This window comes from Talpa occidentalis, unplaced genomic scaffold (assembly GCF_014898055.3).
Source record: "Talpa occidentalis isolate TD23 unplaced genomic scaffold, MPIMG_talOcc4v2.1 talOcc4.16, whole genome shotgun sequence".
Taxonomy (NCBI): Eukaryota; Metazoa; Chordata; class Mammalia; order Eulipotyphla; family Talpidae; genus Talpa; species Talpa occidentalis.
Window position 1 is genome coordinate 77,772,215 of NW_023601653.1, and position 24,049 is coordinate 77,796,263.

Genomic DNA, 24,049 nt, shown 5'->3' on the forward strand with positions numbered 1-24,049 from the left:
AGAGTGGGGAGCAGACCAGGAGGATCTACTGAAATACACTGCTGAGGGGAGAAGCCGGGAGACAGGCGAGGTCTGCTGCGCCATATGGGTAGCTCCCTGGTGGGGAATCGAACTTGTGCTGCAGTGGCTGCGGACAGTTCATAGGTTGTGTCTTTTTTTTTTTTTAAAGATTTATTTATTTATGCATACAAGAGCTGGGGTACAGGCCAGAGAGAGATGCAGGGGTGAGAGCATCCACCAGAGACAGAGCGGGGAATAGAATAGGCAGACTGATGAAATACACTGCTGAGGGGAGCAGCGGGCGATGACAGGAGAGGTCTGCTGCACCACGTGGGTTTCTCCCTGGCCGGCCGGGGATCGAACTCATGCTGCCAAGGCTGCGGACAGCTTCACAGTGCGGTGCTTAACCCCTTGGGCCACCAGGGAGGCCCTCAGCAGGAATTTCAAAAGGCTAGGAGGAAAAACTTAAATGCTGCCCTGAAAGGAATGTCATCTTCGCCGCGGAGGACAGTTCAGTCAGGCGTGCAGGCGCACACAGAGCACCTCTGTCCGAGGCACCACACAGGTTACCTGTGCCAGGAGCCAGGTGCCAGGTGCCAGGGCCGGGCGGCGCGGGCTCGCCCTAGCGCTGCCTGGGGGCCCTTCCTGCCGGCGGGGCAGCTGCCCCCGCCGCGGCGGTGACCGCGGGTCAGCGAGGTCAGAGAGGCCGGGCGCGCGGGGCCTGGGCACACCGGCCTCACGGCGCGGGGCTGGGGCCGCTGGCAGGTGAAGCCCCGGGCCTGGGGGGACTTCGGTCCTCAGGAAAATGTGCCGAAATCCGTGCCCCTCGCGCAAAGGCTCTCAAGGTGAGGCGACCTTGAGCGATGTGCGAGGGGAAAAAGGTCGCGGGCCCGGCTTCAAGGCTCGGTCTCCGGGCGCGGGCAGGGGGAACAGACCCGGCTTCAGGGTATTTTGTTTCTTTCCGTCGCGGGGCGGGGCGGGTGGGGGTGGGGGGGGTGGTTGGAGGACAAGACCTAGTGGGCGGGGCCACCGCGAGTGGGCGGGGCCACGCGGGCCGCCCGGCCGCTACTGGCGGCCGGGCGAGGGGGCGGGGCTTCCGGGCTGCGGCACCGGCACGCAGGGGGCTGCTGGGCGGGCGAGCCGTCACGTGACACGGAAGTGACTCCGAACAGGAAGAGGACGGAAAAAATAACCGTCCGCGACGCGGAGCAGAGCCGGAGCCGCAGCCACCATGAACAGCAAAGGCAAGGACAGGGGGCGGCCGCGGTCGTCGGGGACGGCCGTGCCGGCCTGGAGCGATCGCGCCCGGGGCCCGCGCCGCCAAATGTCAAGTTTGTGGCGAGCTGCGCCGCGCTCCTCGGCCGGCTGCGGCCCTGGGGGCTGCGCCAGGCGCCTTCGTCATCCTGGAGCCACGGCCGCTCGCCCCGCGGGGCGCTGTCCCCCTTAAACTCTGTGGCGCAGTTTAGATCTGCGGCTCTGCGGGGGGGGGGCGGAGGAGGGCGGCGGAGGGGGCCGGTCATGACGGCCATCCGCAGGAGCAAATGGGGAGCTAGAGCAGGTATTCGGGTAGGCCAATGGAGAACCGGGGGGGCGGGGCCCCAAACTCCGGAACCGCCGCGAGCCGCTGCTTAACTGGTGAGGTGCTGGCGCCGCGGGGCGGGCCCGGCCCGGGCCCTCGGAGCCCGCCTCGTCCCGCGCGGCCTGAACTCCTGGCTCCGGCGGTGGTGGTTAAGAGTGTGTCTGGCCGAACCCGAGCTTTCCCTTAGCTGCTGCACCCGCTCTCTGTTGTCAGGGTTCACTTCCACTATTCGCTTCTTTCAGTTTGGAAGTTGACCTTGGATAGGAATTTGTCAGATAAATAACCGCCGTTGCTCATGAGGCCTTGGTCAGTTAACAGCCAGGACTATCCAAAGCGGCGTCAGGGTGCACTTAGGAGGCAAGAACCGGTACTCAAACCTGCCCAACTAGACTTTTCGGGTTAGACCAATATGCTAGCGGGAAGATCACTCTTCCTGTCCAGTTAAGACTCCATCACCTTCTGTTACGAGAGTGCATAGAGAATACTTTCTTCACTTCTGAAACCAGGCCCTCCAGGATAGTCTGTTTGCAGATCCCCTTCTACTTATTCCTAGCAGGTTAGCTACCCAATATGCCCGGCCCCATACTGGTGTGATGGGCAACATAACATTTCTTTTTTTTCCCCCATTTTCCAGGTCAATATCCAACACAACCAACTTACCCTGTGCAGCCTCCTGGGAATCCTGTGTACCCGCAGACACTGCATCTTCCTCAGGCTCCACCCTATACTGATGCTCCACCTGCCTACTCAGAGGTGCTTCTCCATTTGAGAATATTCTTGGGTCACATTTTCTCTCTTTAGCTAAATCTGACTCTTCACAAACCAGAGTATGTTCATGTTAATAATCTAAAACACTATAGTTTAGCTTCTGTTGGGCGTTGAGAATAATTCTTTAATGTTATTTGGCCCAGGCTGAGATTAAAGTGAGTTTGCATTCCTTGAGCCTAACATTAGCTCAAGGGAGTGATTGATCCAGGAGAATCCTGAATGGCAGTGGAAAGGCAACTTGTATAATTCAGAGTTATGTATCTTGTATGTCTGCACAAGAGTTAGGAATTGACTCATTGAAGAGATCTGAAACAAATGTCATCAAGTAATATTTTGCCTTCTGTTCTGCCTCTTCTAGCTCTATCGTCCGAGCTTTGTGCACCCAGGGGCTGCCACAGTCCCCACCATGTCAGCTGCATTTCCTGGTGCCTCACTGTATCTTCCCATGGCCCAGTCTTTGGCTGTTGGACCTTTAGGTTCCACAATCCCCATGGCTTATTATCCAGTTGGCCCCATATATCCACCTGGTTCAGCAGTGCTGGTGGAAGGAGGGTATGATGCAGGTGCCAGATTTGGAGCTGGGGCTACTGCTGGCAACATTCCTGTGAGTATGGGCTTTTCAGGAAAAATTCTCTCCTTGTTTATTTTAATTTTCTGAAATGATTGCATATTTACCTGCCAACATCCCTGGATAACAGCTAGTATTGGTGTAACCAGTGACAAACAGTAGTTTGTCACCAAGTAGACAAACAGGCAGAAAGTGGTTGAGAAGGCAGAACAAGTCCCCAGTCAACTCCATTGACTGGAGTCTGGGTCAGTTAGATTATTTTGTTTTCCTGTGTTATAAATCTAGCCTGTTGCTTTTATAGTTCACTGTAGTATAGTGAGCTATAATACTTTTATAGTATATAGTATAGTAAGAACTTTTAATATTTTATTTGCTCCATAAGCATTTACTTAATATTTTCTGTCAGCATGGTACTATATTAGGAACCCTGATGATTTTTAAAGGTAGCTTTTATAGAAAGATACTAGAAATTTTAGTTATGTTTCCTGCTTAGTTCCCCTATGCCAGAAATTACAGCCCACATCATCCTTGCTAGGTTCATTTACTCAGTAACCATATGTTGGGGATAAGGTGAGAACAGTCGACATTAGGTAGAACCTTCAGGTTATCCACAATCGGTCATTTGAAAACTATTGTGGGACCCTGTGGTATAGGGCCGTGGAGCTGGCACTTCATCTCTGTTTTTGGAATGGGGTAGGAGTGATTTCCTCTACCCTGGAAATGCCTAAGGGTCTGGACTACTCCTATTCACAAGTAGCCACAGGCTTCACCTTGGAACTAGAACCCTTTGAATGTGGTAGACCTCTTTTCTGGTTATTTTTTGGCTTCACTAAGAATACAGATCTGCTTTAGAACTCAAATTGGTAGCAGAACTAGCTCTCTAAGATGCTTTTGGTTAGCACATTCCCATCTTCCTGATAGGGCCTCTGTTTCACCTGTGTCTGCTTCCCTGTATCAGCTGCCCTATGCCCAATCAATCTTCTCGTTTTCTTTCAGCCTCCACCCCCTGGATGCCCTCCTAATGCTGCTCAGCAGCTCACACTCATGCAGGGAGGAGCCAATGTCCTTGTAACTCAGCGGAAGGGAAACTTCTTCGTGGGTGGCTCAGATGGTGGCTACACCATCTGGTGAAGAACCAAGGCCACCTCTGTGCCGGGAAAGACATCACATACCTTCAGCACTTCTCACAATGTAACTGCTTTAGTCATATTAACCTGAAGTTGCAGTTTAGACACATGTTGTTGGGGTGTCTTTCTGGTGCCCAAATTTTCAGGCACTTTTCAAATTTAATAAGGAACCATGTAATGGTAGCAGTACCTCCCTAAAGCATTTTGAGGTAGGGGAGGTATCCATTCATACAATGAATGTGGGTGAAGTAAGTAGCCCTATGGATCTTCCTTGAATTCCTCTGGAGTAATACTGTACCATCCTGGTCTTCGCTTTTAGTAATAAAACATCAAATTAGGTTTGGAGGAAACTTTGATCTTCCTAAGAATTAAAGTTGCCAAATTATTCTGATTGGTCTTTAATTTCCTTTAAGTCTTTGATTTACATTACTTGTTATAAATGAAACGCATTAGTTGTCTGCCTTTTCCTTTCCATCCTTTGCTCCACATCCTATCCTCAACCCTGGTCTTCCATTCATTCCCTCCAATCTCCACTGAATCAATGGTGCAGGACAGAAAGCCAGTCAGACTAATTTCCTTCTCTCCTTGCACTTCTCCCCACTTGTCATCTTTTAACTAGTCTTTCACAAGGATCCTCTGAAACTCCCTCTGTGTCGCAAGCACAGACCCCATTACTTCTGCTTTTGCACCTCCTCAGGCAAAAGTGGAGGGTACTTTTGGACCCTCCTCATAGGCTGTCTTTTCATACATGAACCAAACCCAAATTTGCTTTGGTGCCAGAAAATCTGAGCTTTGTTTGAACAAAAGATATTCTAAGTAATAGTTTGTTAAAACATGAGGGGCAGGGAGGAAGATACATTTCAAAAGCCTGATAACTTTAGAGCCAAATTAGGGTAGTTTTCAGATAAAAAATCTGTTAACATTTTGTCACAGAGTCTGATACAGCCCCTCATGGCTCCCAGGAATTCCCAAACGGGCTTCCTGGGGTCATATTGAGAATGCCTCACAGGACATGACTTGAGTCAAATGAAATATCATTAGGGTTAAGAGTATTTCAGGGATCCTTAATATTTTGATTTTTGTTTTCTGAAATTGGATTTTATTTTATTTTATCTTATAATTTCAGTTCATCTAAATTTTGTGTTCTGTACATGTGATATTTGACTGTACCATTGACTGTTATGGAAGTTAAGCGTTGTATGTCTCTCTCTACACTGTGGTGCACTTAACTTGTGGATTTTTTATACTAAAAATGTAGAATAAAGACTATTTTGAAGATTTGAATAAAGTGATGAAGTTGCATTACACCTTACTTCAAGGATTCTTTACTCAGCTTGTTAGATTTCCTCTATAGATCTCTTCAGATAGGTGCTACTGTCATTCTGATATTTTTTTTTTAATTAAGAGGCTAAGAATGGGCCATTTTTATGATTTCTTCATTTACTTCCTGAGACCTTTCAGTTTCTTACAAGCCTATTATGCCAGGGAATTTAGAACATAAAGTAAGCGAATGATTCATCCTCCCAAGTTGCCCAAACATTTGAGGAAAATGTATAGTATTGCAGTTTGTGTAAATTCAGAGTGACCCCTCCGTTTCTCCAAAGTTCTGTGTGGAAAAATACTGAAAACCCCTGCAATTTAGGTGGCTCAGATTGATGCCTCAACTCTTGGGTGGATGTGAGCTTGGACAATGGAGGTCAAATCTCAAGGGAGATCTAGCTTACTTCCAAAGTAAACGATATTGGGTTGCTAATGATTTCTATAAATACCTGGCACCTCTTAAACATACCTCATTTTGACACTATGTTAGAACCAAGAAGCTTCTCTGGGCTTGATTTTCAAAGGATGCTGGTGGGAAAAGGTGGCAGGTAAATTTTTCCTTATTTCCTCTGGAACAGGCCTAGCCCTTGCCAGGACAGAGGTGAAACCAAGTCATCTCCCAGGCTATGTTTCTAATGACCCTCCTGTGGGAAAAGATGCTTCCCATGTTCATCTTTGGATCAACCCTGAGATAGTTCTGGAACTTCTGAAACTTCTCCAGGGTTCTTTTTACTTGGGGGAGAACATATGCAAAGGAGTTAAATACACCAAGGAAAATGTCAAAAAGCATTAGCAGGAATAAATCAATGTAATAGTTATTTCTAGAATATAAAAATCTGAATTCTGTATCAATGGAAATGTTTTAATTGTGATAAAAATAGCATGAGTGTAACGTTTTGGGGGACTAGAGAAAGGAAGGGCTAAGATTAAAGGATGTAACACAGTCATCAGGAGGTAATGTCTCCATTGTCTCCCACCCCTCCTGGCCTGGCCTTTTTCTGTGGTATCTAGTCTCTGGGAAGAGCTACAGACACTTCCCACTGGGGCTGTCGCTAGGTGATTTAATAGGAGGCAGGAACAGCCACCAACCCTAACTCTCTCGAAGTGGGAGAAAAGCAATGATGAACAGGCACATACTCAAATGTTGCCTGGTATAGCTCCATCTTGTTCATCAGTCACAAACACCAGCTGCATTACAAAAGCTTGGCTTCAGAGACATCACAAGAAGCTTTCTCTGGGTCCCTGGTATCAGTGACGTTGACATTTGGACCTGACTCCTGGGGAGCTCAGGTTTGCCTGTATCAGTGCTTCTCACTAGTTTCAGATAAAACTTTCACTAATAAATTAAATAGTCAATGTGTTAGCCCTGGAGCTTGTACAAGCTCCTTGGTGTCTGGGAGTCAGATGAAATATTCCTCCTTCTCCCTGCTCTTGGCTGAGTCACTCTCCATCTGGAGGATGGCGCTGGGCTCACCTTCTGCAGGTTCATAGGTGACGTAGCTGCCTTTGTTCTTGTACAGGTAAAAGAAGATCAAGGTCACAACTGAGAGCAGAGTGAGGAAGACCACGGTGATAACAACTTGGAAATGAGAGGGAAAATGAGATGTTTTAGGATTGAGTGTCTCAGTTATTCACAGGTCACCTGCATTAGATTATTACCGTAACCTTCTCATAAGGTTCCTCTCTTCCATCGATAGTTAACTAGTATCTGCATTCCCCGCCCAGGCCAGTTTCCATGGTCCACAAAGGCTTTTGATTTTTGGCAAAACTGAATTCCTTCTCAACTAGTTCCTGATGATCATGACAGAAACAGGAAGGAGGGAAACAGGAAATAGCTTATCCCAACAGGAAGGGTTTTCTAAATCCAGAGCCTCCAGTAGGTGGATTTGTTTCTGATATTGGGCGCTTTCCTGTAAAGGGAAAATCCTCGTTCATCACACTAGGCTCCAGGCTATGTCTGGAGTGACATGTCCCGGAGGGTCTCTGGATTTGGCTCAGAGCCTTTATTACCTGCAATGAGTGCTGTGCTGGCTTCAGCTTCAGGGGACAGGGACACAGTGGGCTGCAGAAACGGGGGGGTGGTCAGCTCTTCTGGAAAATGGAAAAGGAAATGGGGGTGAATTCCTTTGTTCTAAAGCATGTTTGTTCTTCAAATTTCACCACTCCACCTTCCCTATTCAAAAATGTATGCAACTCCTGTAGTAAATCCATATAGGAAAACCTGGCAAGGAAAAGAAAATAAACCACTACCCAAAGACATAAAATTTTTTTTTTTTAAGATTTATTTATTTATACAAGCACTGGGTACAGTCAGAAGCTTGGGAGGGTGAGAGAATTCACCAGCGCCACAGCGGGGAGCAGAACAGGCTGAAGGACTGAAGTACACTGCTGAGGGGAGCAGCGGGCGGCTGGAGAGGTCTGCGCGCCATGTGGGACCCTCTCCAGCAGCCGGGGATCGAACCAGCGCTGCAGAGGCTGCGGGCAGCTTCGCAACCCAGCGCTCATTTTGATGGCTTTCTCTCTGCCTTATAGTGATGAAAAATATGTGTTCTAGATCCTGGATGAGGTTCAAATCTGAACTCTGTTTTACTAGCTGTATTACCCTGGAAAAATCATCTAACCTCTGTGCATTGACTTCCTTATCTGCAAAATGGAGATAATAGTATCTGCCTTATAAGGTGGTTGTGACATGTAGCGCTTCAAGGAAAAGCTATCATTAGGAATTGCATACGTTTCCATAGACAATATCAAATGATGAGTCTGTATGCATCTCTCTCTATATATATGGGGCATGCATTTCTTCAATGCTCTTACAAACTCTTTGTAAGCATTATTTTAAAAGAATACTCTTCCTTTATTAAAGCCTTTTTCTACATATCCAGAGTAGGCCCTGCAATTGGAAAGTTTCTGAAACAAGGAATCTCCTATTCTAAAAGATATCCTCACCACCTCCTGCAATTGGTATGTCTAGTCCTTACAACCTGAAAATCCCACCCTTAAAATCAGGACCCAGGTGGGAACACTACAAAACTGGTGGCTTCCTGTATGTTTAGAATGGAAGTCAGGAAGCCCTTCCATTCTCTCCTAGTTAGCATGTTAGTGTAGGGTGAAGGTTACTATGTATACCCCAGAGGTATTCTGCGGTAAGCAGGCTGGCTGAGCCCAGAGTCATCCACAGGAGGCATCTCAATATTCATCCAATAACCCTTCCATAGCACTCATGAACAACCTATTCTTTGCCAGGTACTGTGCTGGGCACACTGGGGATATGATGGTGAGCAAGATGGACTCAGCCTACCTTCACAGAGCTTCCTACCTCTGCATCACACAGGTCACAGTTCTGAATTGCCAGGAATGTGACAAAGGAAGCATCTGGGCATTGAGAAGGGATGTAGCAGAGGGATGGAATCTAGTCTTCTAGCAGGAACAATTTCCCCAGGAAGTAAGATTTGAGCTGATAGCTGAACAGGGGTAGGAATATACTGGAGTCTGTTTGAGGCAGAGAAGAGGACTCAAAGGTCAGTGTGGCTGGAGACTGGGCACAATCATGATTCCTGTCCACACTTAACACCGTTAGGGCTCAAGCCAAGAGTGAGACGAGTGACAAGTGACAAGTGAGACGAGTCACCAGCAGTGGTCTGCTGAGCCTGGGAGCAGTGCTAAGAGGGGCAATGATGTTAAGGGGTTTCTTCACACGGGCCAAGGGAGAGGTCTGATGAACCATCCTATCCTGGTCCTGTATGGGCTGCCAGAGCGCCCCCTCCCAAGGCAGGGCCAAGTCCTCCACTATTCTCTTTCTTTAGTGATGGTGATGGTCTGCTACTACAACTTGTCTCTTCACTCAGTCTCATCTGTTACCAATGGCGACTTCATTAACTAACTTTGTAGGACCATTGTGAAGATTAAATGAGAGACCATGCAAGCATCATACAATAGTGTCTACTAAAAAGATTACTTAAGGGCCTCCCTGTTGGTACAGGGGTTAAAGACAGTGCTAACAAGCTATCGCCAGCCACTGAGGCCACGAGTTCGATCCTTGGCTGGCCAGGGAGCAACCCACATGGTGCAGCAGACCTCTCCTGTCTCACCCGCTGCTCCCCTTAGTAGTGTGTTTCGGTAGATTAGCTTGTTCTGCTCCCCTCTCTCTCTCTCTGGTGAATCCTCTCACCTCTGGCCTGTACCCCAGTTCTTGTATGCATAAATAAATAAATCGTAAAAAAAAAGATTACTTGGGGCCTCCCTGGTGGCGCAAGGGGTTAAGCACCACACTGTGAAGTAGTCCACGGCCTCTGCAGCACAAGTTTGATCCCCGGCCGGCCAGAGAGAACCCACATGGCAAAGCAGATCTTTCCTGTCTTGCCCGCTGCTCCTCTCAGCAGTATATTTCAGCCCGCTGCTCCTCTCAGCAGTATATTTCAATCAGTCCGGCTGTTCTGTTCCCCACTCTGTCTCTGGTGAATCCTCTCACCCCCTGCATCTCTGGCCAGTATCCCGCTCTTGTATGCATAAATAAATAAATCTTAAAAAAAAAGATTACTTAAGGTGACCTTGTTCATATGCTCAGTGAAGGGAAAGATGCTCTAGGCTTGCACCCTGGCCCTGCACATTACTAATCACCCTGAGGAAGTAACTACATCTCTCCCAGCCTCAGATTCCTGATTTGTACAATGGGGTATGGTAGGCAGCTTCCAAGGAGGCTTCCCCCTGCCTCCTGTTATTTATTTATACCCTGTGTAAGCCTGTCTCCCTGAGTGGCTGGACCCAGTGACTCCCTTATAACCCACAGGCCAGGGCAAAAGTGATGGGATGTCCCTTCTCAGATCATACTGTGACTTCCATCAAAGAACAGCCCCGAAGTTTATCTATCTGACAACTCCATTAGATTGCTGCCCCTCACTAAGTACTCTTTCCTCCCCCAAGCCTTCTAGGCCCCTCCCTTGCACTCCATCTTCCTACAATTGATTCAGAGTTACATATAGTTGCCCTCAGTTTTGCCTTTTTTGAACATTTGAGAACTTTTAATGTACAAAGAACAGAGAAGAATAACATATGTATGGAAGTGTAAAGAGGAATAAGATTCAGTCAATCAAGTGACAACAATTTACTTTGCCCCTGGTATGTGTGCACCAGAGGCACTGTCACAGGTGCTGGAAGGCAGCTGTGCTGAGGTCACCCAGGGATCTGACCACAGCGCTGAATTTAGTGAGGATTCAGATGACAGATACCTTATAAGTCCCTGGAAAGAGAATCTAGAAGGCAGGATGGTTCTTAGTTGGGAAATTCTGCAAATGATCCCAACTATAATAGCTGCCATATACTAAATCCCTGATTTGAACTAGGTGCTACATATACATAATTTAAAAAAATTTTTTGCATAGAAGAACTGGGGTGTAAGTCACAGGTGCGGGGTGGGGGCTGGGGGTTGAGAGGACTCACCAGAGACAGAGTGGGGAGCAGAACAGGCAGATTGACTGAAATACACTGCTGAGGAGAGCAGTGGCAAGCCAGGAGAGGTCTGTTGCACCATGTGGGTCACCTCCCCGGCCGGGGATTGAACTCATGCTGCAGTGGCTACTGATAGCGTCATAGTGCTGAGACTTAACCCCTTGTGCCACCAGGGAGACCCCAAAGACTAGACTTTTGAAACCCTGAGACCACCATGTTGTGAGGAAGCCCAAGCAGCCCACTAGAGGAACACAGGTCACAGGGTGAAAAGCCAAGGCAACCCAGACGCAGCCAGCTGTCAGTAACGATGGCTAGAGATGTGAGGGAGGTCATTTTCGACTTTGTAGCCCAACAGATCTTCTGCAGAACTATAGCTGCATGTGCAAGCACAGGGGAAGCAAGCAGGGCTGTGCCCAGACAGCTCAAAATTCCAAGAAACAATAAATAGCTATTGTTGAAGTCACTCAGCGTTGACATGATTTGTTAGAAGCATTAGGTAACAGAAACAGGAATTTATTTTAAAGGATCCCTGGAATGCAGTATGGACAATGTGCTGTGGGGGGTGGAATCAGGAGTAGAGCAGGCTGTCCCTAGCACAATGGCACCACAGTATCCACCCAGAGGGGAAGCATTTTTCTAGTTTGCATACAAGCATTGACTGGGTCTAGCAGCAGCCCAGGGAGGAAGGGGTGGGACTCTGGATAATTCTGAAGCTAAGATTGACAAGATTAGATGTGGGGTGGAGTCAAGGATGACACCAAAGGTTGGGACCTGAGAACTAGAGGGAGGGAAGGCCTGTTGTCACCAGATGGGGAAGCCTGCAAGAGGCACAGATCGCAAGGGGAAATCCAGAGTTCAATTTTAGACATGGCTGCTTGTAAGACATCCAAGTGAGGATGTCAAGACTGGATTTTTGGAGGAGGCTCGGACTGGAGATGTAGAATGTCAGCACATCTAAGGCCATGAGACAGGGTAAGGTCACCAAGGGCATAAGTACAGGTGAAGAGGACCAGGCACTGAGCCCAGGAAGAAAGAGCAAAGGAGACCGAGGATTAGCAGTGAAACAGATCAAGAGACCCAGTGGATCTCACTGCACAGAGGACATGAATGACCTTGACAAGAGAAACTGGTGAAGTGCCTATATAAACCCCTGGCTTACAGCAGATTTGAGGGGAGAAATTTGAGGAACTGAAGGCAGACATATAAATTCTTCTCAATAAAGGTAGGCAGAGAAATGAGGATGTAGCTGGAAGCAGGAGGAACTTAGGTTTTTGTTTGTTCATTTTTGTGGGATGGGAGAAATGATAGCCTGTTTATGCATGGGTTGGGGTGACTCAGATGACGGGGAAGACAGGTGCGGGAGGGGATGGTTTATGATAAACAGGAAGAACGTCAGAGTAGCCCACGGGCAATGAGGTAGGTAGTAGGGAGATGAAGGGCGTGGAAACATCTGGCAGTTGTCTTCTGAGAACTTTAATTTTCTCAAAAAAACAGAATGCAAGAGCATCAAGAGGAAGGATGGGGAGGGTTTAAAAGAGAGTTGAAAGTGCTGCAGAAGAAGACAGCGTTTCATCACAGGGTGCGCCATAAAACTGTTGGTAACATCCTTGCAGACAGGTGGAGAAATATAGCCTTGTTGTAAGGACTAAGTCGGGTATCACAGGTCCAGGAGGGTGTCATGGCACAATAAGCAGTTCTTCCACTGGGACTGGACCTGAGGTCTTTTTGAATGACGCTGTTATGTCATATCATGCCAGAAGCAAAGGAAGACTTTTCCGTAACTCAGAATAAAAAAATTTTAATCATGAGACAGGTATAAAAAAAAAAGCCCGATAATTATACCCAAGACAAAGACATTGCTATATGTCAATTACATCTCAATTAAAAGATATATGTAGGGCCTCCCCGGTGGCGCAGCGGTTGAGCACTGGGTTGTGAAGCTGCCCGCAGCCTCTGCAGCACTGGTTCGATCCCCAGCTGCTCCCTGGCCACCGGAGGAGGGTCCCACATGGCGCGCAGACCTCTCCTGCCGCCCGCTGCTCCCCTCAGTGGTGTACTTCGGTCCTTCTGCCTGCTCTGCTCCCCGCTCTGGCTCTGGTGAATTCTCTCACCCTCCCGCGCTTCTGACTGTACCCAGTGCTTGCATAAATAAATAAATAAATCTTAAAAAAAAAAAAAAGATATATGTAAAGTTTAAAAAAAAAAAAGTCTTAAAGTCTGATACAGCAGTTCCTCCTTATCCTTGGTTTTGCTGCTGGTGACTTCAGTTACCCACAGTCAGCAGTGGTTAGAAACATTATGCACAATAAGATATTTTGAGACGGGGTCTCCCTGGTGGCTCAAGGGGTTAGGTCTCAGCACTATGAAGCTATCCGCAGCCACTGCAGCATGAGTTTGATCCCCAGCCAGGGAGGAGACCCATATGGCGCATCAACCTCTCCTGTCTTGCCCATTGCTCCCCTCAGCAGTGTATTTCAGTGGATCTGCCTGTTCTGCTCCCCACTGTCTCTGGTGAATCCTCTCACCCCTCACACCTGTGACCTGTACCCCAGTTCTTGTATGCACACATAAATAAATCTTAAAAAAAAAATCAAAGATGTGAACTTCATTCTCCATGAAAGAGCTTCTCTCAGGCTAGAGGTGAGAGTAGCCTGGGAGCTAATGAGAAAGGACTTCAGGTATCGGCACGGCAATCTATTTTTGTGATTTACATTTTACAAAACATACATTATTTTTATCTCCCTCCCACGAATGTGATGTAAACAGGGTTGGATTGTTATCATGTATAAGCCAGAAAGGGGAGGCAACTTGCAAATGGCATTGACCAGCTCAGGGTCACTCAGCCACTGCCTGAGCTGGGTCTCAGGTCTGTCACCTCGTTCTGAGCTTCTTACCACCCACACTACCACATCTCCAAACCCTAGAAGTAGTTAAACATTTTGTTTATGCATCCACTGGGTTTGCTTCTCCAGTTTTATTGCAGATGGAGAGGGTGTTCGCTGTAGCACTGCTTGCAAGAGCAATACATATCTGAATGTTCATGGGCAGGGGAATGATTAAACAAATTACAGGCCATTTATTTTAGAAACATTATATAGTTGTTAAGAAGAATGTGGTAGATCTGCAATTCCTGAGACAGGATATGTGGTTAGATAAAAAAAGCAAATTGCTAGGGTGGGATGTATAATATGATTACATGTTTGTAAAAATAAAGTGAATTAAAATAAAACTATAAACATATATATATTCATATATGTGTATGAAAGGGTCTGGAAAGCTATTCTCTGAGGGGCATATAATACCTTTTTAATAAAAAACCCCACCACAACAAAGCAAACCAAGGTCAGGAAGCCTGGCATAAAAAGGCGGTGATATAAAGCTCTCCCCCCACTATCTCTTGTTCCTACCTTATTTCTCTTTGTCTCAAGGAGGATAATGCAGCTCTCTTCCTGCTCAGGCTTGGAAAGATTGTAGTACCAGAGGAGCACAAAAAAAAGGTTTTGGCTCCCTCCCAATCCCAACTAACAGCAAATGAACTTCAGATCTATTTTGTTCATTCACCCCACCCCTCCCTTTTTTTTTCTTTTTTTTGTTAACCCAGATACACATAGGTTTCTTTGTAGCCCTTGTTCTCAAACTAAAATCTCTTATCACAGAGATATCAGGTCCTTTGCCACCTGAGTCTGCCAACCTACTTATTTGCTTTAGAGCTGCCCAACACAGGGCGGCTCCCCCAATTCTCCTTTCCATGGGAACACGTCCTGGAATTCTGCTCCCTTTCTCCCGCCTTCTCTTTCATGTGCCCCAGCTAGGGAGGTGGGGGGACACCTTGAGAGCAGCATTCCATGAGAAAGAAAGAATACAGGCTTTGGAGAAAACCAAATTTTAGCACAAAATCCTACCTCTACCATTATTAGCCACATGACCTTGGGAGAATTTCTTAACCTCTGAAAGTTTCTTAACTTCTCTGAGCTTCACTGTTTGCTTCTGTAAAACTAGAATAAAACCTGCTCACAGGGTTAGGAGGAATAAGCAAGATGAAAAATGCTGAGCATCTAGATCCAGAGTGAGGACAGACTAGGAGGTAGCTAGTGTGATTAGGTGGCTGGGGTGATGGGCTTTATCTGGTAGGGTGGGCAGAGTGCACAATGCAGGTTCCACCCCATCCTACTCATGCACGTACCCAACAGGACATGTACCAGCCTCAGCAGGTACCATGCCTAGGGTCCAGAATACTTCTAGGGACCCATGGAAATGTTTTTAATGATTTAAAATGTAGGCCTCCCTGGTGGTGCAAGGGGTTATGCACAGTACTATGAAGCTATCCACAGCCTCTGCAGCACGAGTTCCATCCCCGGCCAGCCAGGGAGCTACCCACATGGCACAGCAGACCTCTCCTGTCTTGCCTACTGCTCCCCTTAGCAGTATTTCATTCAGTAGATCCACCTGTTCTGCTCCCTACTCTGTCTCTGGTGAATCCTCTCACCCCCTGCACCTCTGGCCTATACCCCAGTTCTTGTATGCATAGATAAATCTTTAAAAGAAAGATCATTAATCATTAGGGAAGTGCAAATGAAAGGTACAATGAGATACCAGTCCAATCCACATCCAACAAGTTAGGTATTATCCCCCCCCCAAAAAAAAAAAAAAAAAAAAAAAAAAAGGAAGAAACACCCAGAAAGTAACCGGCGTTGGCGAGGATGTGGAGGTTGTGCATTGTTGATGGGAACGTAAAATAGTATAGTGGTTGTGGAAAACAGTTCAGCAGTTATAGAATTACCAGATGATTGAGCAATTCCATTTCTGAGTATATATCCAAAAGGATTAGAAGCAGAAACTCAGAGAAATATCTGTACATCCATGATCACAGCCACATTACTCACAACAGCCAAAATGTGAAAACTTGTGTCGAATAAGCTAATATTGTTCATCTATCTATCTTAAAAGGGAAGCAAATTCTCACACATGGATGAGCCTCACAGATGTTACTCTAAGTGAAATAAGCACAATATTGTATAATTCCACTTATGAGGTACCTAGTAAAATTTATACAGATAAAAAATACAATGGTGGGGCCTCCCCTGGTGGTGGAGCGGTTGAATGCTGGGCTGCGAAGCTGCCCGCAGCCTCTGCAGCACCAATTCGATCCCCGGCCCCCATCGAGGGTCCCACATGGCGTGACAGACCTCTCCTGCCGCGTCCGCTGCTCCCCTCAGCAGTGTATTTCGTCAGTCTGCCTTTTCTGTTCCCTGCTCTGGCTCTGGTGAATTCTCTCACCCTCCCGCGCTTCTGACTGTACCCAGTGCTTGAATAAATAAATAAATCTTTTTTAAAAAAACCTTAAAAAAAAATACAATGGTGGTGGGGCCTCCCTGGTGGCGCAAGGGGTTAAGTTTCAGAACTATGAAGCTATCCGCAGCCCTGGCCAGGGAGCTGACCCACATGGCACAGCAGACCTCTCCTGCTCAGCAGTGTATTTCAATCAATAAACCTGTTCTGTTCTCCCCACTCTGTCTCTGGTGTATCCTTTCACCCCCTGCACCTCTGGCCTATACCCCAGCTCTTGTATGCATAAATAAATAAATAAATAAATATTTAAAAAAGTACAATGGTGGCTGCCAGGGGCCCGGGAGAAGGGACTGAAGTTATTGTTTAATGGACATTTTTCAGTTTGGGAAGGTGAGCATACCTTCAGGAACATGGGTTTTTGATACTGGAGTGCATTATCAGAGGCGTGGAATTTAAAAATCGGGCAGAATTCCTGTTCAGAAAAAGGTGGCTTCTAGCTGGCACATCATCCTCACAAATACATGTGATATGCATGTAGCCAATACTGCTGAGTGCCCGACAGACGCCAGACATTATGATGGGTGTTGCTTTACATGGGTTATCTCATTTGATCCTCACCAATAAGCTCATAAGGTATCAACTATAGGAAACTGTAGTTTAGCGGTTAGATAGCTCAGCCAAGCTCACAAATTTTAAGTGGTAGCGCCACAGACCGACTGTCCCAGGTTCATGGCACTTGAGGTTCAAACGGCCCTAGTGCACACCCTAGCAGCCTCCGCTTGCTCCCAGGACTCCGGGGGTGAGGCAGGCGGAGAGGTAGGAGGATCATCCCATCTGGGAATCAGGGAATTGCAACACTCGGCTGCTGCGGGTGGGAGGATGTGGAACAAGTCTCTACCATTCAGATTAGGAAAAGCCTTCACCTACCTCCTGGCGCAGGTGTGGTCAGAGCTGGTGAGACAGTCATTGCCGCAGATGGATGGAGGCAGAAGCAGATCTGTAGGAAAAGGAACAAAGATAGGAATGGGTGGGTGTGCCCCCTCCTGCCCTGTCCATCCCCCTGCACTGGGGCCGGAGGTGACTGGAAATCTCAGGAAAGCCTTTGGTGCCAGGTTTTCCTGAGTCCCGTCCCCATTCCCACCCCTCGCAATGGGGTAGTCCTAACCCTTTCAAAACTCCCCCGGGTTCCCTGAGGAACTGCAGGTACCAAGAGCTGCAGGTGCCAAGAGCAGATCTGAGACTGCGGGTGTTGGGGTGCGTTATCTCTGAACATTCTACCCCGAGATCCTCTCACTGGGGCACTGTGTTTACCTAAGAGGTTTCTCAAGGCCCGAGAAAATGAGGCCAAGGTATGCAAAGCAGCCGCGCTCGCAGTTTCACCAACCGTGCGCACAGGTGCGCGGTCGGCTCGGAGCCGGGGCCTCGCCGCGCCGGCCACTAGGTGGCGCGCGAGCCGGCCGGGCCGGGCCGGGGGCGGCGCGGGGCGGGGTCGCTCTCGGGGTGCCGGGGTGGCCGGGCCGAGGCCGCGGGGTGACGGCCGCACCGCCTTCTGCCGCGTCCAGCCCTGTTCCGCGGCGAGGCCCACTCCCCTCAGCCCGCCCGTCACTGCCCACTGCGCCCCCTCAGCCCTCCCGTCACTGCCCGCCGCGCCCCCTCAGCCCTCCCGTCACTGCCCACTGCGCCCCCTCAGCCCGCCCGTCACCGCCCACTGCGCCCCCTCAGCCCGCCCGTCACCGCCCACTGCGCCCCCTCAGCCCGCCCGTCACCGCCCACTGCGCCCCCTCAGCCCGCCCGTCACCGCCCACTGCGCCCCCTCAGCCCGCCCGTCACCGCCCACTGCGCCCCCTCAGCCCTCCCGTCACCGCCCACTGCGCCCCCTCAGGCCTCCCGTCACCGCCCACTGCGCCCCCTCAGCCCTCCCGTCACCGCCCACTGCGCCCCCTCAGGCCTCCCGTCACTGCCCACTGCGCCCCCTCAGCCGGCCCGTCACTGCCCGCCGCGCGCCCCTCAGCCCGACCCCCCACGCCGGCCTCCCCGCTCGGACCCCGCCCGGCCCAGCCCCCGCCCGGGCGCCCGGGGTCCCCGACGCGGACTGGGGGCCGCGCCCCGAGGACGGGCGGCCGGGTCGGGGCCCCGCGGCCGCGCCCCCCAACCCGGGCCCGCGCGCCCGCCTTACCCGCGCCCGAGGGCTCCGCGCGGCCGCGACGGCAGGTCCGGGCTCGGCTCCGCGCGGCGGCGGCGGCGGGAGCGCGGCCCGGGCTCGCTGCCCCTCCCGCCGGCCGGCCCCGGACTCGCTTCTCCAGTCGGACGGGCCGCGGGAGGCGGCGCCGTTCGGCGCGGCCTTTTGAACCGGCGGGGGCGGGGGCCGCGTGGATTCGCCCGACCCGCCCGGCCGCCGCGTCGGAGGCAGCCGCGGGGCGACGCCGGGAGTCGGCGGCGGAGGCCCGCGCGGGGGCGGGGGCGGGGGCGGGGGCCGGCCGGCTGGGTGGGACAGGAAAGGAGGCGAGAAGCCGCCCTCTGCAGGTTCCCGCCGCCCGCCGCCTCTGCTCCCCCGGGAGGAAAGGCCGCCTTCCCTGCGCCGACGGCCGCTGCTCTCTCCTTCCGGAGCCGCTTCCTCCCGCGCCCCGAGGCTGCAGAGGGCGCGGGCTGCGAACTTGCGGCCGGCTGGGGTCCAGGATGTGAGATGTTCAGCTGTGGAGAGTTACATTTTCCTGCGTTTGCATGGCATGTGCATGGACAGGTCCCGAACACGCTTGGAACAGAAACTAACTCCCCGGGGGGCCCGGGAGCTGGGGGGGTGGGGTGGGAGCCGAAGGTGGGTCCTGTCGGACCTTCCTTGTCCCACACACAACTGAGGCGCTGCAGGTGGAGGGGGAGCGCCTCGTGGACTTTGGACACAAGCAGTCTCAGCCGTGCTGCTTGTCAGCTGTGACTTGGGGCAAGTTACTTGTCTGAAATCTTTCCCCTCATGGTTAAGATGCAAGCTATGAAGCTGTCCCCAGCCAATGCAGCAGGAGTTCGATCCCCGGCCAGGGAGCTACCCACATGGCGCAGCAGACCTCTCCTGTCTCTCCCGCTGCTCCCCCAGCTGTGTACTTGGGTCCATCTGCCTGTTCTGCTCCCCACTGTGTCTCTGGTGAATCCTCTCACCCCCTACACCTCTGGCCTGTACCTCAGCTCTTGTATGCATAAATACATAAATCTTTAAAAAAAATAAAATCTTTCTCCTCATTCTGAAATGGGGGGCAGAAAGTGGTAATACTTGTGAAGTCATTTCATAGCCAACACTGTAGCACGTGGTAACTGTTAATCAATGCCATGCTTGACCTCTAGACTCACATATTTGTGGCAGGAAATGTTCCCCAAAATGAACTCAATGACGGAGTTCTTGTGACAGGTTCTGAAATACACTAGCCCAGTCATCTTGGGACAAGTTACTTCTGTTTCATTGCTCTTATCTAGGGCAGTACCTATCTCAGAGTTACTGTGGGGGCGGGATGAGTTAATACATCTCAAACCTTGCCACCTCACCTGGCGTGCAGTGCATGCTCAGTAAACGCTGGCTGCTGTTATCCTGACTTTCCACTTAGGGTGAGAACCCTTGTGGTTATTCTGCCATCCTAGTGAGTTCTGTGTTCCTTCTTCCTGTGAGGAATTTTCTCAGTTTGGAAATCAATGTTCCTATAGCTTGAGAGCGAGACAGGCATTGTGCATGTTCATGTGGATTCAGAGAACAGAGACATGGAGTGAGAGAAAAGCAAAGACATAAAATAAGCAAGGGTAGTCATTTTCATTCCCAAAGATGCGCTTTGGTTGGTTAAAAACAAACAGAAAAGGGGGGGAGGGGAGAGGAGAAAACAGAGTTGATGAAATTCATTTTATTTATTTATTTATTTATTTATTTAATTTTTTTTTATTTATAGAGGCATGTTTTTTTTTTTTTATTTATTTATTTGTTTGTTTGTTTGTTTTGTTTTATACATGCACTGGGTACAGTCAGAAGCGCGGGAGGGTGAGAGAATTCACCAGAGCCAGAGCGGGGAGCAGAGCAGGCAGAAGGTCCGAAATAAACCGCTGAGGGGAGCAGCAGGCGGCAGGAGAGGTCTGCACGCCATGTGGGACCCTCCTCCGGTGGCCGGGGAGCAGCCAGGGATCGAACCGGCGCCGCAGAGGTCGCCGGCAGCTTCGCAACCCAGCGCTCAACCGCTGCGCCACCGGGGAGGCCCGAAATTCATTTTATTTAAATAGATTTTTTTTAAAGATTTATTTATTTGTTTGTAAAATTTATTTATTTATTTATACAAGCACTAGGTACAGTCAACAGCGTGGGAAGGTGAGAGAATTCACCAGAGCCAGAGCGGAGAGCAGAGCAGGCAGGCTGACTAAGTACACTGCTGAGGGGAGCAGCGGGCGGCAGGAGAGGTCTGCGTGCCTTAAATAGATTTTTGAAGGCCTAGCAGTTATCAATGAGGACGAAGAAAAACCATGTGTGAGAAACTCATTCCAACCAGGAAACACAAAGATAGTGGCATGTAGGCAAGATGTATAAAAGTTAACAGAAAGATTCGCTGGCTGGTCCTCAGAGAGACAACTATCCAAAAGAAAAGGAAATTTAAATCCTGAGGGTTGATTCAAGTTCCAAAGGTGGATAGTTGCTGGGATTTGCTAAACAAGATGACCATGAATTCCAGGAAAGGTTAAGATTTTCCTTGTTTCTGGCTTTGTTCCACCCATAGCACATTCCAGTATGTACTAAAGATTGTTAGAACCACAAACTCTCAAGGGCATCCAGCCCAATGGACTCTACTGATGTGCTGTTACGCTCACACAGTCTAATTTGATAATTGTGAATAGTCTCTCACAAGCACCTTTTTTTCTCTTTAAAATGTAACCTTAAAAGGTTTGCCGAGGATACGGGATTTTTCTCCCTGTAGACTTGTACCACTCTTTTAAAAAGTGTAAATATGCAGAAAAATAGGATCCAATATGCACAAGTTTGACATCCAATTTAGCATAAAGGAAGGAATACTCTAAGAAGTGTGTGCACTCTGCTCTTTGGAGCATCCTACCAAATTATTGGTGAGAGGGCACCTAAGGGGGGCAATTGCTATACAAAGGGAGTGTCGCTTTTCTAGAGTTCTCTGGATGTCTTACCTAGTCTGTCAACATAAACCTTGAAATTGCTGGAGGGCAGGGGCTGGATGCAGTTCTTGCAATTAACTCTACAAATAGAGATAGATGATAAGTGAAGCCTCTTGTGGGGGTGAGTTACCAGTGTTCTCCAAGGATTACTTAAATCCCAGAAAAGCAGGCAGCCATCCTTTTGTCAACAGACCTCAGGGGGCCACAGAGCAGGAGATGAAATAGTTAGCACTGCCTTATTTTAGTGACTTTCAGGGCCCTATACTGAAAGTCTTCCAAGTTTAACCTTTTCCCTGGACAATTTGACCACTTTGTAAATCAGGGTAAACAACCTGGTTCCTAGCTGGGACTATCTACCCTAGATAAGCGCAATTATTAAACATGCCCAGCACACTATCCCTTTCTCCTGCCTCTGCGATCCTCTAGTAGGGGTACATGCAAGTGAAATGTCAATGTGGTAACTTAGTAAATTTTTCCACTTCAGTTGTGCCTCTGTCATAGCTGTTACGTTAGGTATTTGTCCTCCCACCAGACAGTAAGTCCCTAGAAGTCCTCTGGCTTCCCAAAAAAAATCACTTTCCTGGGAGATGAGGGTCAGGGTAAGGGCTACAGAGAAAGACTGGAACTGGGTTGTGCCAGGAGAAGGCGGGAGGAGCATTCCAAGCACATCTCGGAGGACCTACTGACCTTCGACAGCCAGGATCCTGAATTCCCAGCATTTCCCGCACTCTTCCAATACCCCTGGAGAATCTCTCCCAGCAGCGATTCTGGACGCCAAGGGCGTGGAATGCCTTCTAGAGACGAATTAAAGTACAGGCAGTAGGGCTTTTATACGTAGAAAAACAACCCTCTTCTCTAAGGGGGCATGCGACCTCCTCTCTATTATGGCAGTAGAGATCCTTTGAAAATTTTTAAATAAAAAAGTAATGGGATTACAGAGCCCACACTGATCTGGAGAAAACGGGATAGTCTCCTATTCCATAGGCAGTTCCAAAATCAAGGAGTCCGGAGAACCACTCCACATACCTGCCCTTCAGGAGGTTTCTTAATGGCTCTGCCTTGTTACCTGCCTCTCAGGTGCACATGGGGATCTGAGCAGCCTGGTCTGCTGCTGTCCTGTGCAGGCCCTCATCCAGAAAAAGGACAAGGCTCGTGAGCTGACCACAGATACGGGTGTGCAGCGAGGGAAAAGGCAGTGACTGGGGGTGGTAGTTGGTGAGTGAAGTATTGGTGGGAGGGTCACACCTAAGGAGAATAATTATGCTATAAAGAAAATCTGTTGGGCCTCCCCGGTGGTGCAGCGGTTGAGCGCTGGGTTGCGAAGCTGCCCGCAGCCTCTGCAGCGCCGGTTCAATCCCCGGCTGCTCCCCGGCCACCGGAGGAGGGTCCCACATGGCGCGCAGACCTCTCCTGCCGCCCGCTGCTCCCCTCAGCAGTGTCCTTCGGTCCTTCTGCCTGCTCTGCTCCCTGCTCTGGCTCTGGTGAATTCTCTCACTCTCCCGTGCTTCTGACTGTACCCAGTGCTTGTATAAATAAATAAAAATAAATCTTTAAAAAAAAAAAAAAAAAAAAAATCTGTTATGTAAGAAAAAAAAAAAAAGCAATGGGGTTAGATTTTAGAAAAGTAACTCCTAAATAGAACCATCTATTTCCAACTTCCTAACAGGCACATCTACAGGAAGTGCTGTAAGTTCTCAAACCCCTTGTGCCCAGTCATTGCGCTTCTAGGCAAGTGCTCATGAAGTGTATGACTTAGTTGTAAGGTTTGATACATGCATACACCATTAAACGATCCCATAATCAAAATTATGAACATTTCTATCATCACAAAAGTTTCCTTGTGCTTGTGTTTTCTTTCCTCTTTGTGCTTCTTTGCAACCCATCCTCCTCAGCTCCACCACTACCACAACTGTCAGTGCAGACACTGACACGCTTCCTCCAAAGTGGCCGGGATTCTTTCTCCAGGGAACCTGGATCTGGAATGGACACGGTGGCAGCAGGCACTGAAGCCCAGTGTTCCAGTGACAGCTGCCTGGAGGGGCAATTCACACACTCCTGCTGCAGGCACCCCTGGACTGGTTCTCCCCCTTTCTGCAGCCTGGTTATTTTCAGTTCTATGAGCTACCTAAAATTTTGCCAACATAGCCTTTATTGCTTAATGATGTCAGTTTGTTGCTTGCAACCTGAGAACCCACATACAGTGCACTTCCTCTCACTGTCACCATTTCAGGTCTCTCGAGCCTAACCTAGAATGAGTCCTTAAAACTTCAGTTTTCATCAGGTGTCCTTTTCTAACCCATCACCCAATCTTGCTCATTATTTTTGTTGTCTCTATAAAAATCTTACTTTTCCCCCCTCATCATTTCTCTAGTACTTAGCACAGTACTTGGCACAGAGCACGCAATAAATGCTTGTTGAATGTCTGAACAGACTGACACCCTCCATCACTCCTCGAACATGAGCAAAGATGGATAAGCATTTGCTTGTGTGTGTCTGTTTATCAGGGTGGCAGGACTCCACAGCTAGTTTTTAATGTTTTCATAGAAGCAAACGATGAAACTGAATCTGGAAATTCTGACTTCAAATTCCATGCCATTTCCATTATATTATTACATTTTGTATCCTTCCACTTTACTTGGAATTACATTTCTTCGTCCATCCTGTTCAGACCTTTATTTATACTAAGTACCAGTCTGTAAACACGAATGCAACTCTAAATGTAACTCCTTTCCAAGGGTAATTGCTTATTAACCAAGGCAAGGAGCAAGCAGTTTAGCATCTGGATTGAGAAGAGGTGCCGGTAGCCCCTGG

The 24,049-nt window shown here is 49.0% G+C and overlaps 2 protein-coding genes across 4 annotated transcripts; one reads left to right on the forward strand and one right to left on the reverse strand.

The window, feature by feature from the left end:
- Positions 1-770: 770 nt before the first annotated feature.
- On the forward strand, positions 771-5,349 carry DAZAP2 (DAZ associated protein 2). 2 transcript variants are annotated; one of them, XM_054696627.1, is made up of 4 exons: positions 771-845; positions 2,214-2,332; positions 2,706-2,951; positions 3,912-5,349. In XM_054696627.1, exons 1-4 carry the CDS (start codon positions 806-808, stop codon positions 4,044-4,046), a joined length of 540 nt encoding a protein of 179 aa, XP_054552602.1. In that variant the 5' UTR covers positions 771-805; the 3' UTR covers positions 4,047-5,349. The 2 variants fall into 2 exon arrangements, with proteins under 2 accessions (XP_054552602.1, XP_037370658.1); XM_037514761.1 differs by lacking the exon at positions 771-845 and adding an exon at positions 1,141-1,244.
- Positions 3,268-18,318, reverse strand: SMAGP (small cell adhesion glycoprotein). Of its 2 annotated transcripts, none has more exons than XM_037514762.2 (4): positions 18,273-18,318; positions 17,024-17,093; positions 7,373-7,453; positions 3,268-6,941 (listed from the first exon to the last, which is right to left on the reverse strand). In XM_037514762.2, exons 2-4 carry the CDS (start codon positions 17,061-17,063, stop codon positions 6,763-6,765), a joined length of 300 nt encoding a protein of 99 aa, XP_037370659.1. In that variant the 5' UTR covers positions 17,064-17,093; positions 18,273-18,318; the 3' UTR covers positions 3,268-6,762. The 2 variants fall into 2 exon arrangements, with proteins under 2 accessions (XP_037370659.1, XP_037370660.1); XM_037514763.2 differs by lacking the exon at positions 18,273-18,318 and adding an exon at positions 17,408-17,462.
- Between the last annotated feature and the right edge of the window lie 5,731 nt (positions 18,319-24,049).

What these genes read in the sequence shown, in the direction of transcription:
- DAZAP2 (XM_054696627.1), top strand. Translation starts at nt 806, where the DNA reads ATGTGCCGAAATCCGTGCCCCTCGCGCAAAGGCTCTCAAG. An exon ending in CTCGCGCAAAGGCTCTCAAG is followed by an intron (nt 846 to 2,213) that starts GTGAGGCGACCT and finishes CCCATTTTCCAG; the next exon opens with GTCAATATCCAACACAACCA. An exon ending in CTCCACCTGCCTACTCAGAG is followed by an intron (nt 2,333 to 2,705) that starts GTGCTTCTCCAT and finishes TGCCTCTTCTAG; the next exon opens with CTCTATCGTCCGAGCTTTGT.
- SMAGP (XM_037514762.2), bottom strand. Translation starts at nt 17,063, where the DNA reads ATGACTGTCTCACCAGCTCTGACCACACCTGCGCCAGGAG. An exon ending in GACCACACCTGCGCCAGGAG is followed by an intron (nt 7,454 to 17,023) that starts GTAGGTGAAGGC and finishes TCCATTTTCCAG; the next exon opens with AAGAGCTGACCACCCCCCCG. An exon ending in CAGCACAGCACTCATTGCAG is followed by an intron (nt 6,942 to 7,372) that starts GTAATAAAGGCT and finishes CTCATTTCCAAG; the next exon opens with TTGTTATCACCGTGGTCTTC.